General features: G+C 47.9%; 1 protein-coding gene across 1 annotated transcript in view; it reads right to left on the reverse strand.

The window, feature by feature from the left end:
* The window catches only part of Dnmt1 (DNA methyltransferase 1), a 46044-nt gene that overhangs the window by 26974 nt on the left and 7495 nt on the right, over positions 1 to 11575 (reverse strand). Inside the window, exons 2-9 of the mRNA XM_031344296.1 lie at positions 7915 to 7951; positions 7145 to 7252; positions 6811 to 7021; positions 5670 to 5751; positions 3864 to 3939; positions 2910 to 2941; positions 2530 to 2608; positions 1612 to 1649 (exon numbers count right to left, since the gene is read on the reverse strand). Coding sequence (XP_031200156.1) covers positions 1612 to 1649; positions 2530 to 2608; positions 2910 to 2941; positions 3864 to 3939; positions 5670 to 5751; positions 6811 to 7021; positions 7145 to 7252; positions 7915 to 7951 — 663 coding nt within the window. The remainder of the gene's footprint in view (positions 1 to 1611; positions 1650 to 2529; positions 2609 to 2909; positions 2942 to 3863; positions 3940 to 5669; positions 5752 to 6810; positions 7022 to 7144; positions 7253 to 7914; positions 7952 to 11575) is intronic.

Consider the following 11575-nt stretch of genomic DNA (forward strand, 5'->3'; position numbering starts at 1 on the left):
CAAAAACAAAAAAACAAAACAACCACCACCCACTCTCCCTGGGGCTGGGGAACAGCTCAGACTGCCCAGCACCTACATAAGCACCGGTTGGGCATGCCTGACATGGCAATCCACCTGTGATTCTAGTGCTTAGGAGGTGTGAGACTAGCCCTATAGCGACATCTGGATTCAACTGGGAGCTCCTGCCTGAATGAACAGATGCATACCAGTAAGAAAGGCACCTCTGTCAGGCTCTGGATACTAGACACCCACACTCTAAGACACACGTCCCAAGGATCATCTCTATTTGAATATGATAGGACAGGCCTGAACCTCTTATATTCCAGATCCTGAGGTAGAAGATCAAGTCTGGGGCCAGTCTGAATTACATAGGAGATCCTATCTATTAAAAACCTCCAAATAAGCCAGGTAGTGGGGGTGCACACCATTATTTATTCCTAGCACTTGGGAGGCAGAAGCAGGCAGATCTCTATTAAGTTCAAGGCCAGTCTGGTCTACAGAGGGAGTTCCAGGGCAGCCAGGACTACATAGAGAAGTCCTGTCTCGAAAACAAAATAAAATAAATACAAACAAAATAAGTATATACAAACAGAATCAAAATTAGTATTGAAGGCTAATACTAGTTGCTTGTGCCCCTCTACGGCCATAAGGATGTGCTCAGGTGGACTAAGTCATGGGACAATTAAGTTGGCCCACTGTCTGCCAGAACCAGCTACCAGTTGCAAGCCTGGGTGAGCTCAGTGGTTGCTGAGCTTTCACACTGTCAGCCAGCACATTTGGAGGACAAGCTAACTTAAACAACTACTAGCAACATGATGGATGGCAACATGGCTGCAGAGGTAAGGTCTGAATAAGGAGAAGGTCTCAGGCTAGGAAGACGTCGTCTTTGCTAGGGCAGGCAGACTACTTTTTGTCGTTGAAGCAGGGTATCTCTAGTCATGGCTGACTCAGAACTTAGAGATGCACCTCCGTCTCCCGAGTGCTAGGATTTAAAGGTATGCGCCACAACGTTCTTATTTCTTACTGATTTTTTTTTTCTCTTTTTGAAACAGTGGCTCACTGTAGCTCATGCTGGCCTTGAGCTCATGGGAACCTTCCTCCTGCTTTAGCCTCCAACACAAGATGAGGTTACAGATATGTCCCACCATGGCCACTTGGACTTTAGTTACCTGTATGATATGAGTGTAGACACAAATGGAAGTGAGAAGACAACTTTCATCATGTGAGTTCCAGGGGTTGAGCTCAATTGTCAGAGCCTAGTGAGCCACCACACCAGCCCTTAGTGTGTTCTTCAGCTATTAGCATTTTATGTATATGGGCGTTTTGCCAACATGCTATCTGTCTACATGTGCCGGAGGAGTGTCTGATCCCTGGGATCTGGCTTCCACGTGCCAGGAACAAAGCCCAGCATCTGTTAGAAAAGTAGCTAGTGTTCTCAACTGCTGAGCCAGCAGTTGGTCTAGTTCTCTCCAGCCCACCTTGGTCTGGGTTTTCTCCATGGAACTTCTCAGACTAAAAAATACACTAGTGCTCGGTCCCAGCCCCTTGTTCAGAGCAGTGACACTGCAAGTAAGCACCACTGGAGGGCAAAGGCATGACAGCTGCACTTACAGCTCTCTGGTGTGACGTCGAAGACTCCTGTCATCTTCCTAAGAGAGGAGATAAGAGTTAATAAAAAGCCAGTCCGGTCTACATATTGAGTTTGACGTCAGCCACATATACACACAGACTGAGACCCTGGCGCTCCCACTAAGAAAAAACTTAATTGCCCAATTTATCCTGGATTCCTGCTATGGAATTAGCAGACCTGCAGTAAGCCTACTAGATTCTAGTTAGTAACACTGGTAAGGTAAATGCTAACATCAGGACATCAGGACAACTGTTTTGGGGGCTCCTCCTGGAGCCCCAACCACACTTGGTTTTGCCTTACTCTGATTCTGGGGGAGCCACACCCAGTCTCTAGGACACTACCTTTCTCTCACCTCACACATAAGCCTACATTAAAATATCTTTATTAAATCCCAATTCTGCTTCCTTAAAAAAAAAAAATTTAAGAAGCCCAGCGGAGGTGGCACAGGCCTTTAATCCCAGCACTCAGGAGGCCAGTCTGGGACAGCCAAATTTTTTCCTACACAAAAGAAACCCATCTCAGAAATAAATAAATAAATAAATAATAAAAAAACAACCGTCTCCTGGCGGAATCAGCAGACAGCAAAGGCATCCTTTTGAGACAAACCCTGGGGGCAGGGTAGGAAAAGCTAAAGCAAACCCTGGGCTGGGGAGGTGCTGCAGTTCACATACATAAAAGTAAAGATCTGTAAAGGGCTAGGGAAATATCTCGCCAAGCACAAAAGCTGGCCGTACAGGCCTAATGACCCGAGCTGGAGTTCCCTGAACACAAAAGGCCACATCCAGGGTGAAGGCCTAAATCAGCTCTCATGCACACCTCCTCTGCTCTCCCCACCTCCACCTCACTCCCAGAACCAGAGAGATGTGCTCAAGGAAAGAAGCAGGGGAGGAGGGCTTTACCTGTTCACCTTGCTCTTCCTGACACAGCTGGGTTCCTGGCATTACTCCTTCCAGTTTCTCCACAGAAACTCCAGCATCACTGTCAAGCAAAGCAGAATATGACATAGGCAGGACCCAAGCAGCTCAGGCCCCAGAAGCAGCTTCCAGCTTCCTACACCAACAGCAATTGCCACCCCAGCTGTGACAGCCAAATGTTCTCTTACCAACCCAGGAGAGTTCATCTCCTTTTGTGATGAGGGAGGAATTGAAAGATTAATAATTTGGCCCCAAATTCAGCATCCTGAGCAGGTTCACAGTTACTACAGAACTCTTTTCAACTTTCCAGAAGGCAGAAATTTCCGTAAATGAGACAAATCAGAGGAGACTACATGGATTCTTACCGCTCTGTGCCTGCAACTCTGCGTTTCTTATCCTGAGCAGAGGGAGGAAGAGAAGACCACAATGTTGGTTCGAAAGGCAGATCAACAACAAACACAAATTAAACAAGTGGGGAGAGCCAGGCATGCTAGCCCACACCTGCAAGTCAGTATTGGAGCAACTGAGGCAGGAGGACCTCCATAAGATGGTGCCCACCCTGAGCTATAGCCTGGATTACACAGTGACATCCTCCTATCTTAGAGGGGCAGGGTGTGTGGAGACACAGCTCATTTACTAGACTGCATAGTGCTCTTCTAGAGAGCCAGACTTCAGTTCCCAGTGCCCATCTCATGTGGCTCACAACTCTAACTCTAACTCTGCTCCAGGTACTAGACATCTCTGGCTTTCTTGGGCACCTGTACACATATGCACAAACCCACACACAAAACCCAAAACATACATAGAAATCCTAACCAGCTGGTGATGGTGGTCCACATTTGTCATCCTAGTACTTGGGAGGTGGAAACAGTCAGATCGAGAGTTCAAGCCCAGGCTCAACTACGTGCAAAGCTCAAACCCAGTCTGGGCTACATAATACTGTCTCAATATATTTGTTTATAACAAACACTGGGACCCAATGTGAGTTCAATGTTATAGTGCTTACCTAGGATGGTTGAGGCCCTGATCCCAACATTGAAAAAAAAAAAAAAACTAAATAGAACTGCCTACTAACACTGTCAGGCCAGACTACAGCATCAGTTGTCACAGAACTCCAGCCTGCTGGGTTACCATTTTCAAACCCATCAGGCTCCACCACCATGTAACACATTCCACCAACAGGTTCGCCCCACCCCCTCCTCTAGTGCACATACTCTGAAACAACCCTACTATAAGATGACTGTGTTTAGATAGACCATCTTTGTTCACTCTGCCAGCAAATAAATCAAAAGTGTCCAGAGTTGACATGGCTGGCCCACCTGGTCTCTCTCCTCTGCAACAGATTCATCTGAGTTTCCCTTTTCAGATTCGTCCTTGGGTTTCCGTTTGGCGGGTCTGTCACACAGTAAGGAGACGGTTAGTTCTGAGTTCCCCCCAGTTGTCCAGTGGCCCTCAATGACTTCCCTTCTCTCACAAGAGAACCTCTTAGAGGTCCAAGTGTCTTCCCTGCCAGGAGGGCCACATGTCCAGGACTGAAGGGTCTTAATAATTACTTGTATTATTTTAGTGTACATATGCATGTGCTCTTGGAAGACCAGGACAATTAGCCCCTCTGGAGCTGGGGTTAGAGGCAGTTGTGAACACAGTGCTCATTATCCATATATTTGTTTTTAAACAAAAAAATTTAGGCTGGGCAGTGGTGGCACATGCCTTTAATCCCAGCCCTTGGGAGGCAGAGGCAGGCGGATTTCTGAGTTCAAGGCCAGCCTGGTCTACAGAGTGAGTTCCAGGACAGCCAGAGTTACACAAAGAAACCCTGTCTCAAAACAAAACAAAACAAAACAAAACAAACAAACAAACAAAAAGAGCTGCCCAGCTTTATACTTTGAGGCTGATTCAAAGAACAGAGTTATCTCTGTCAAAAATCTGATTATCTTTGTAAGAAACCACTGCTCTCTAGATCCATTTCTTTGAGACCTGCGAAGTAGCAGGCGATGTTCTAATGTTTCAGAGAAACACTGTGAGCTGGAGAAATGGCTCAGTGATTAAGAGTGCCTAGTGCTCTTGAAGACCTTTGTTCCACCTAGGCCATGGCTGGCCGGATGGGTGATCACACTGCACAAATGCATATACCTGACATATACACACTATGTATAGGAACATATGTGTGCAGCTGGAGAGATGGCTTGGTGCTTAAGAGCACTTGTTCCTCTTGCAGGGAACCCGGGTTCAGGGCCCAGCAATGGTTAACTCTAGTTCCAGGGGATCCAATACCCTCTTCTGATTTCCACAGGCACAATGTGGTGCATAGATGCACAGGCAGGCAAAACACCTATATGCATGAAATTAAATCTTTAAAAAAATCCACAACATATGTTTTGCATTATGTTGGTATGAAGTTGGCTGATAGAGCTTTATGGAGGAGGTTCCACTACAAAAGTAGTTTATAACGGCATGAAAGCAGCTCTGCTTTATTTTTCTACTACTTGGAGGCAAGTATGAGTTTTGTTTTGTTCAAGCTTTGTGTATACAGGTTTTGACCTGCATGTGTACCACATGCATGCAGCGCCTAAGGAGGCTGGAAGAGGGCAGCAGATCGTCAGGATTAGTTACAGATGGTTGTTAACTACCATATGGGAGGAGAGAATCAAACCTAGGTCCCCTGCAAGAGCAGCCAGTGCTCTTAACTGCTGAGACAGCCTTGGACTATATTCTACAGCTCTGTCTGTGTATGCTTTAAATTTTCTCACAAGGTGAAAAAAGGTGAAACAAGTAATGTTTGTCAATGTCTAGTAAACAAAAACCTACAAAATGAATGTCTATATGAAGCTGAAGTGTGGCTCAGTGGGAAATCCTCTGCCTAGAATCCCCCAGGGAGAGGGCAGGGGCATGGCTCAGTGGGAAAGCCCCTGCCTAAAACCCTTAATGAAGGAGTAGAGCATGGCTCAGTAGCAGAGTCCCTAACTCGAACTAGACCCTGGGTTCCATCCTCAGTACTAAAACAAAAGCAAGAAATAAAACGAAACTTAATGAATTATGGAAGGCAGGGAAGTTCACTCGCACTCATTTTCTCCCCAAAGTTACTAGGCCCCAAGAATGCTGGCTGGTCACTTGTTACTACTAACCCCTTCATGAAGTGAGCCGTGATGGTGGTCTGCCTGGTGGTTCTCCTTGCAGCCGCTGGACTAGACGAAGTTTCTTTTTCAACTGCTTAAGAACAAGAGAAAGGGACATGCATACTTCAAGAACAAGTGACTGCAGGCAGCAGGTGCTGCAAGAATGCACATTTCTTGGCTCTCAATCTGGACTATAGACTGCAAACAGCCCCTTAGAACTGCCATTGCTTAGTACCATACAGCAGCAGTACATCTGGCAGCAGTACCATACAGCCTAGAATCCAAGAATGGTTTACAGTGACCACGTACCATGTCTACACCATTACAAACCTCAAAACCCTAAACTGAAACCTCACGTAGGGACCATCTATGGGAGTCTAAGACAGGTAGAAGTGCACAGAAAATAAGCCAGAGGCCCAGTACAGCTCTGTGGCAGAGCACCTGCACACTTGAGCTCCAACTCCAGCACCAGCAACAATGTTCCTCCCTCTCCTGAAAAACAAACAGCCAGGGCTTGGCAGATAGATGTGCCCTTCCCTAGCACACCCAGGTTCAGGGTTACACCCCTAACACTTCAGAGGCAGGGGCAGATGGGCAAGGAAAGGGAAGTTAAAAAACCAGAGAGTTAGGCCAGACAGTGGTGGCGCACGCCTTTAATCCCAAGGCTTGGGAGGCAGAGGCAGGCAGATTTCTGAGTTCGAGGCCAACCTGGTCTACAGAGTGAGTTCCAGGACAGCTAGGGCTATACAGAGAAAACCTGTCTCATAAAACCAAAAACAAAAAACAAAAAAACAAAAAAACAAAAACAAAAACAAACAAAAACAAAACAAACAAACCAGAGAGTAAGGGCGCAGTTGAGCGTCAGCATGAGCTCAGTGCTCACAAGGCCTTAGGCTTTCTTCTCAGCACTAAAAACAAGCAACTAGAATACACGAGGTACGTGCCATGGTTCAAGTGGACTGTCTTTCAATTGAACCACAGCCTCCAAGATGCAAACAAGTCAACTGAGACCAATGAGACTGCCAGCACTCGGGACTGAAGCAGGACAGACTTCTAAGGCCAGGCTGAGCTATACTGACAGGTACTGTCTTAAAAACAACCAAAAAACCCAAAACAACCAACCATGAACCACCATGCCATATGTCCTTACAAATGGCTTCACTGTCCGACTTGCTTCTCCTGGGTCCCCGAGGCTTGGACCTGGATCTTGGGGATCGGTTTGAGTCTGCCATTTCTGCTCTCCAGGTTGGCCGCCTCCCGTTGGCAGGAAAACCGTTGGCTTTTTGAGTGAGAGAGAGTGCTCCGTTCTCCAAGGACAAATCCTTATTTAAGAGGGACTTGACTTTAGCCAGGTAGCCTTCCTACAACAGGAAAGGACAACTTAGTAGGAAGACATCACAGTAGGACACACAGAGGCCTATGCCTCCAGTCACAGACCTGGAAACAGGTAGCTTTCTGGAAACTGGGAAGAAGATCAGACTTACCTCAGACAATTCCTCTTTATGTAATTTGGTTTCCAAGTCACACAACTGGCTCTTTATTTCTGTTTGCAGGAATTCATGCAGTAAGTTCAATTTCTCTTTCACACACTCCTGCAGGAAGAACGTAGCTGAGGAACCCAAACTTCCAAGCTAGCAATTAACGAATGAATACAGAACTAAGATGTCTAACTGGGGTGATAGGCAGCCCTGGCTCTGCTAAAAACTAAATGCAAGCCAGGCACCATGTAGGATGCCCGAGATCTCAACACTCAGGAATCTTAGACAAGGATGGTTGCTGTAAATTTAAAGCCAGTCTGAACTATGTACTATGTTCCGGGTCAGCCCAAGCTATGGATCAAAACCCTGCCTCAAAACAAAACAAAAAAAGAACAAAAACAAACCAACCCACCCTAAGGGTCTTGGGGACAGCTCGGACATTCAGACATGTGCTATGCAAGCACCAAGCATGCTAGATGTGGGTTCAGATGCCCACATCTAGCATAAAAGCTTAGCAGACAGAGTAGCCAGCCTACAATTTCAGCACTCCGGCAGACAGGATTCCTAGACCAAGCTGACACTTCAGACTAGCTGAACCCATGAGTTTCAGACTCAGTGGGTCTCTACCTTAGTAAGTAAAATGTACAGTAACTGCTACCTGACGCCAACCTTTAGCCAATACATGCACCTGATTGCATACAGGTACTCACATACATGTGAAAACATGCAAAAGCACACAAAGCACATGCACAAGTATATAAAGGAAGAGCAGTTACCTTTTCTGTTAAGCCATCTCTTTCCAAGTCTTTGAGCCTGGGTAAAGGAAATAAACAAGCAACTTCATTTACCTCTGAGAATCAATCTAAAACAAAAAACTAGGGGGTGGAGGAGATTGTGGTACAGCATTAGCCTCAGCAAGAGGATCACTCAAGCCTGTAACTTTGCAGCCGACTTGGGTAACACAGTGAGAATTGTATCATCAAAGAGAAAAAGGAAAGAAAAAGAGAAAGAATGAACATAATGTTTGGGTGTTGGGGAAGCACAGCACCCTCTTTGGCCCCCAGCCCTGGAGTCTAACATCAACATTACTGGCTGTTCTGTTGAGGTGAGTCTCATACAGCTGGGTGGCTGAGAATGCCTTGATCTCCTATTCCTCCAGCCTCCACCTCCCGAGTGCTAATACTACAACCGTGCCCCACCACGCCTGAATTTCTAGTATGTTCTATTATGCCTTCCCACGATGTCCTTAGTAACCTGAGCGAGTACACACATCATTCTACCAGAAAGGGATAAGGACAGCCCAGGAGCTACATCAGATAGCTGCTCACGCCATCAGACCAGCACTCTGATTACGGCCTGGGTTACATAGTGAAACCGTCCCTCAAATAACAGGGCTGGCGATATGGCTCAGCCAGTAGAGTGCTTGCCGAGCACACATGAGGCACTGGGTTCCATCCCTAGATCTTCATAAACTAGGTATTATGGTACACTTCTGTAATTCCAGGACTCAGCATGGGGGGGGGGGGGGAATCAAAAACGCACCATCATCCTTAGTTGTACAATGTGAATTTGAGGTTAGCTTGGACTACAGGAGACCCTGATTCCAAGCAGAGGGGGAATATACAAGAAAGGATATGGGGAGCTGTCAGTCGGGGTCTTTCTCTAACCTGGATGACCTACAACTGTTTTCCCTAACTGGGTCAGCTCCTAAAAGGCCTGCCACAGCATGCATGATGTCAGCATGAGTCATGGCTGCACTGTACGACCCAGCCAGCTGATGGCTCCTGAAGGCCATGTATGGCTGGCAGCCCTCTTCCGCAGAACTGAGTAAGTGAGAAAAGAGGGGTCCAGGGTATTGGGTATGCCCACAGACTGAGGAGCTGGAGGCGAAATGAGAGGTGAACTGGTGAGCTGAGAATGCAGCTCCAGAGTGAGAGTTCCAGCCAGGCAGGCATGTGAACACCTGGGATTCCATGCGTAGCACTACACAGGGAAAGACAATACAGTAGGCCGGGATCTCATACCTCAGCCCCCAGACTGTGCACCTCAGCAGAGAAGCAAAGAATTCTATTGGATCTGTCTAAGAACTGGTCAAGATTGCTGAAGTTCTCTTACCTCTCTGGTCAGGGGAGACAGACTAGAAGGAAAAGCCACAGGAGAGGCCAGCTGTGACTCAGCCTGGGAGCCTAGGGGCAGTGGAGGGGGAACAAGTCTAACCAGCTAGGTGGGTGTCTGTCAGAGAAGCGAGGGCACCACACAGGCCTGGCCTGTGCATCTCTGCCCCATCCCAGCAGCTTCCAAGTCTGGCTTCTCAGGTTTCAGTAACTAGAGGGCAGATCCAGTCTGCCCAGCAGCTGCAGGACCAGGGTCACCAGGGCTACTCTGATTCCTGTTACTGGCAGACCCTGCCTCCTCCTTCTAGCACCACTCCTATACATGGGTGCCTACTGCATGCTAGACCCCTGAGAAAGTAGGCAAACAGTGTGGAGCTACACCCTATTCCAGGCAACAAGCTGGGTAACTAGACTAATGCTAGCAGGGACCTGCCTGCCTGCCAGTCAGTCAGCACAGGGGCTTTTGCTCTACACTCTGCAGTTGGACTCGTGGCTAGCTATAGTACAACAGGGACTCAGCTCTTGGCAGCTGGGGCCTTCAGAATGCTTGACGGGGATACGCATTTTGGGTTCCGTCCCCAGCACCCAGTAACCCGGGTGTGGTAATGCACACCTGCGAGCCCAGCACTTGGGAGTCAGGGGGAAGAGATACAGGAGTACAAGGCCAGCCTAGACTATGTAATGAGTTTAAGGCTAGCCTGGCTCCATGCAAATAACTAAAAATAAGCTGATTTTTTTTAGCTCAGGCTGGAGTGTGGCAGAGCACACTGCTTTACACATACAAGGCTCTGAGTTCCACCTCAGCACCCAGATGAAAAGAAAACCCTTCCAGGAGCTCGGGCCATCCCCACAACAGTCATCCCTACAGTAAGTCATTCTACAGGACTTAGCCAAAGGCAAGACTCAAGAAAGGCAGCTGCAGAAGTGGACATTTGTAGCCAGAGGCATAAACACAGCTGCTACAACAGCCCATGTGACTTGTCTTGTCCCTCTTGTGCCTGCCCCACCTGAGCTCAGATGAGATCAGAAACTCACATGTGTTGGGCAAGAGGCCGACTGCTGAGTCATACTCCCAAACCCAGTTATGCTCCCTTAAAAATCACAGTGGCTCTGTGACTACCACTCAGTCTCTAGATCCGGGATTCTTCCAAGACAGGCTCAGTCAGGTGCAGTAGTACAGGCCTGGGATCCTAGCACCCAGAACAGGGAGTTCACAGGCTAGCTCGTGCTACAAAAAGCAAACAAAGTGAATGAGAAAGTCCAGTCCTCCAGTGGAGAACTCGAAGCATCCTTAGCCCCATGCTGACCCGACAGGCTGTGATTCATTCGTAACTGCCTCCAACAACCTAGCCATCTAAGGAAGATAAATATGCGTAAACCTTGAAAAGATAGGCAAACACAGCCAGGTGCAGCAGCACTGCACTGGAATCCCAACATCCAAAAGAGCTAGAGGCAGGAGGATGGCAAGTTAAGTTCCAGATCAGCCTGGATTTTATGGCTCCATCCTATCTCAAACAAGATAATGTAGGCTTATGGTGAGAGGGGCCAGTAGGTAAAGGCACCTCCCACCAGGCCTGGCCCAAGTGCAACCAAGGGGGTGGGGGGACCTCCTCCTGCAGTCCTGACCCACTCTTAACACATCTAACATAGATGAACAGTTAAAACTTGCACTCTTCAGCGGGGCCACAGTGGCGCACGCCTTTAATCCCAGCACTCAGGAGGCAGAGGCAGGCAGATTTCTGAGTTCGAGGCCAGCCTGGTCTACAGAGTGAGTTCCAGGACAGCCAGGGCTACACAGAGAGACCCTGTATCCAGAGGAAGGAACAACAAAGCATAGAACATTTGAGCTCTTCCCTGGAGAGGGAACGGCCCAACAACGTGAAGTGGTGTCCTGGGCAGAGGGCACCTCCCCAGCAGAGCCCCAGGGGGGAAGCTGCTTCTAAGACACCCAAGAAAACAGCTAGAACAGTGTCAGACAGAAAAGGTGAGTCCAAAGAGGGGCCAGCAACTGTGGGAGATGCTTAGAAGTAGTCATCTTGTTGCAAGGCCAACAGAAGAACCACGGGAGAGGAAAGGCCACAATGGTGGAGCCATACTTTCAGGGAAAATTTGTCTGACAGAAACATGGACAAGAGAGATTGCAAAGGTTAAGTTATTTCAACATCCTAAACCAGAAATGCTGGTCTGAAACACAACTTGGCAGCACACCAGGGCCTGTTCTAGAGCCCTGCCTTTTCTGTCTGCTGCTGGGAACAGAAGCCAGGACCTTGAATATGCTAAAGGCACACTCTCCACCCAGCTATACCCTGCCCACCCCCCCACC

Source organism: Mastomys coucha, unplaced genomic scaffold, assembly GCF_008632895.1.
Source record: "Mastomys coucha isolate ucsf_1 unplaced genomic scaffold, UCSF_Mcou_1 pScaffold23, whole genome shotgun sequence".
Classification (NCBI taxonomy): domain Eukaryota; kingdom Metazoa; phylum Chordata; class Mammalia; order Rodentia; family Muridae; genus Mastomys; species Mastomys coucha.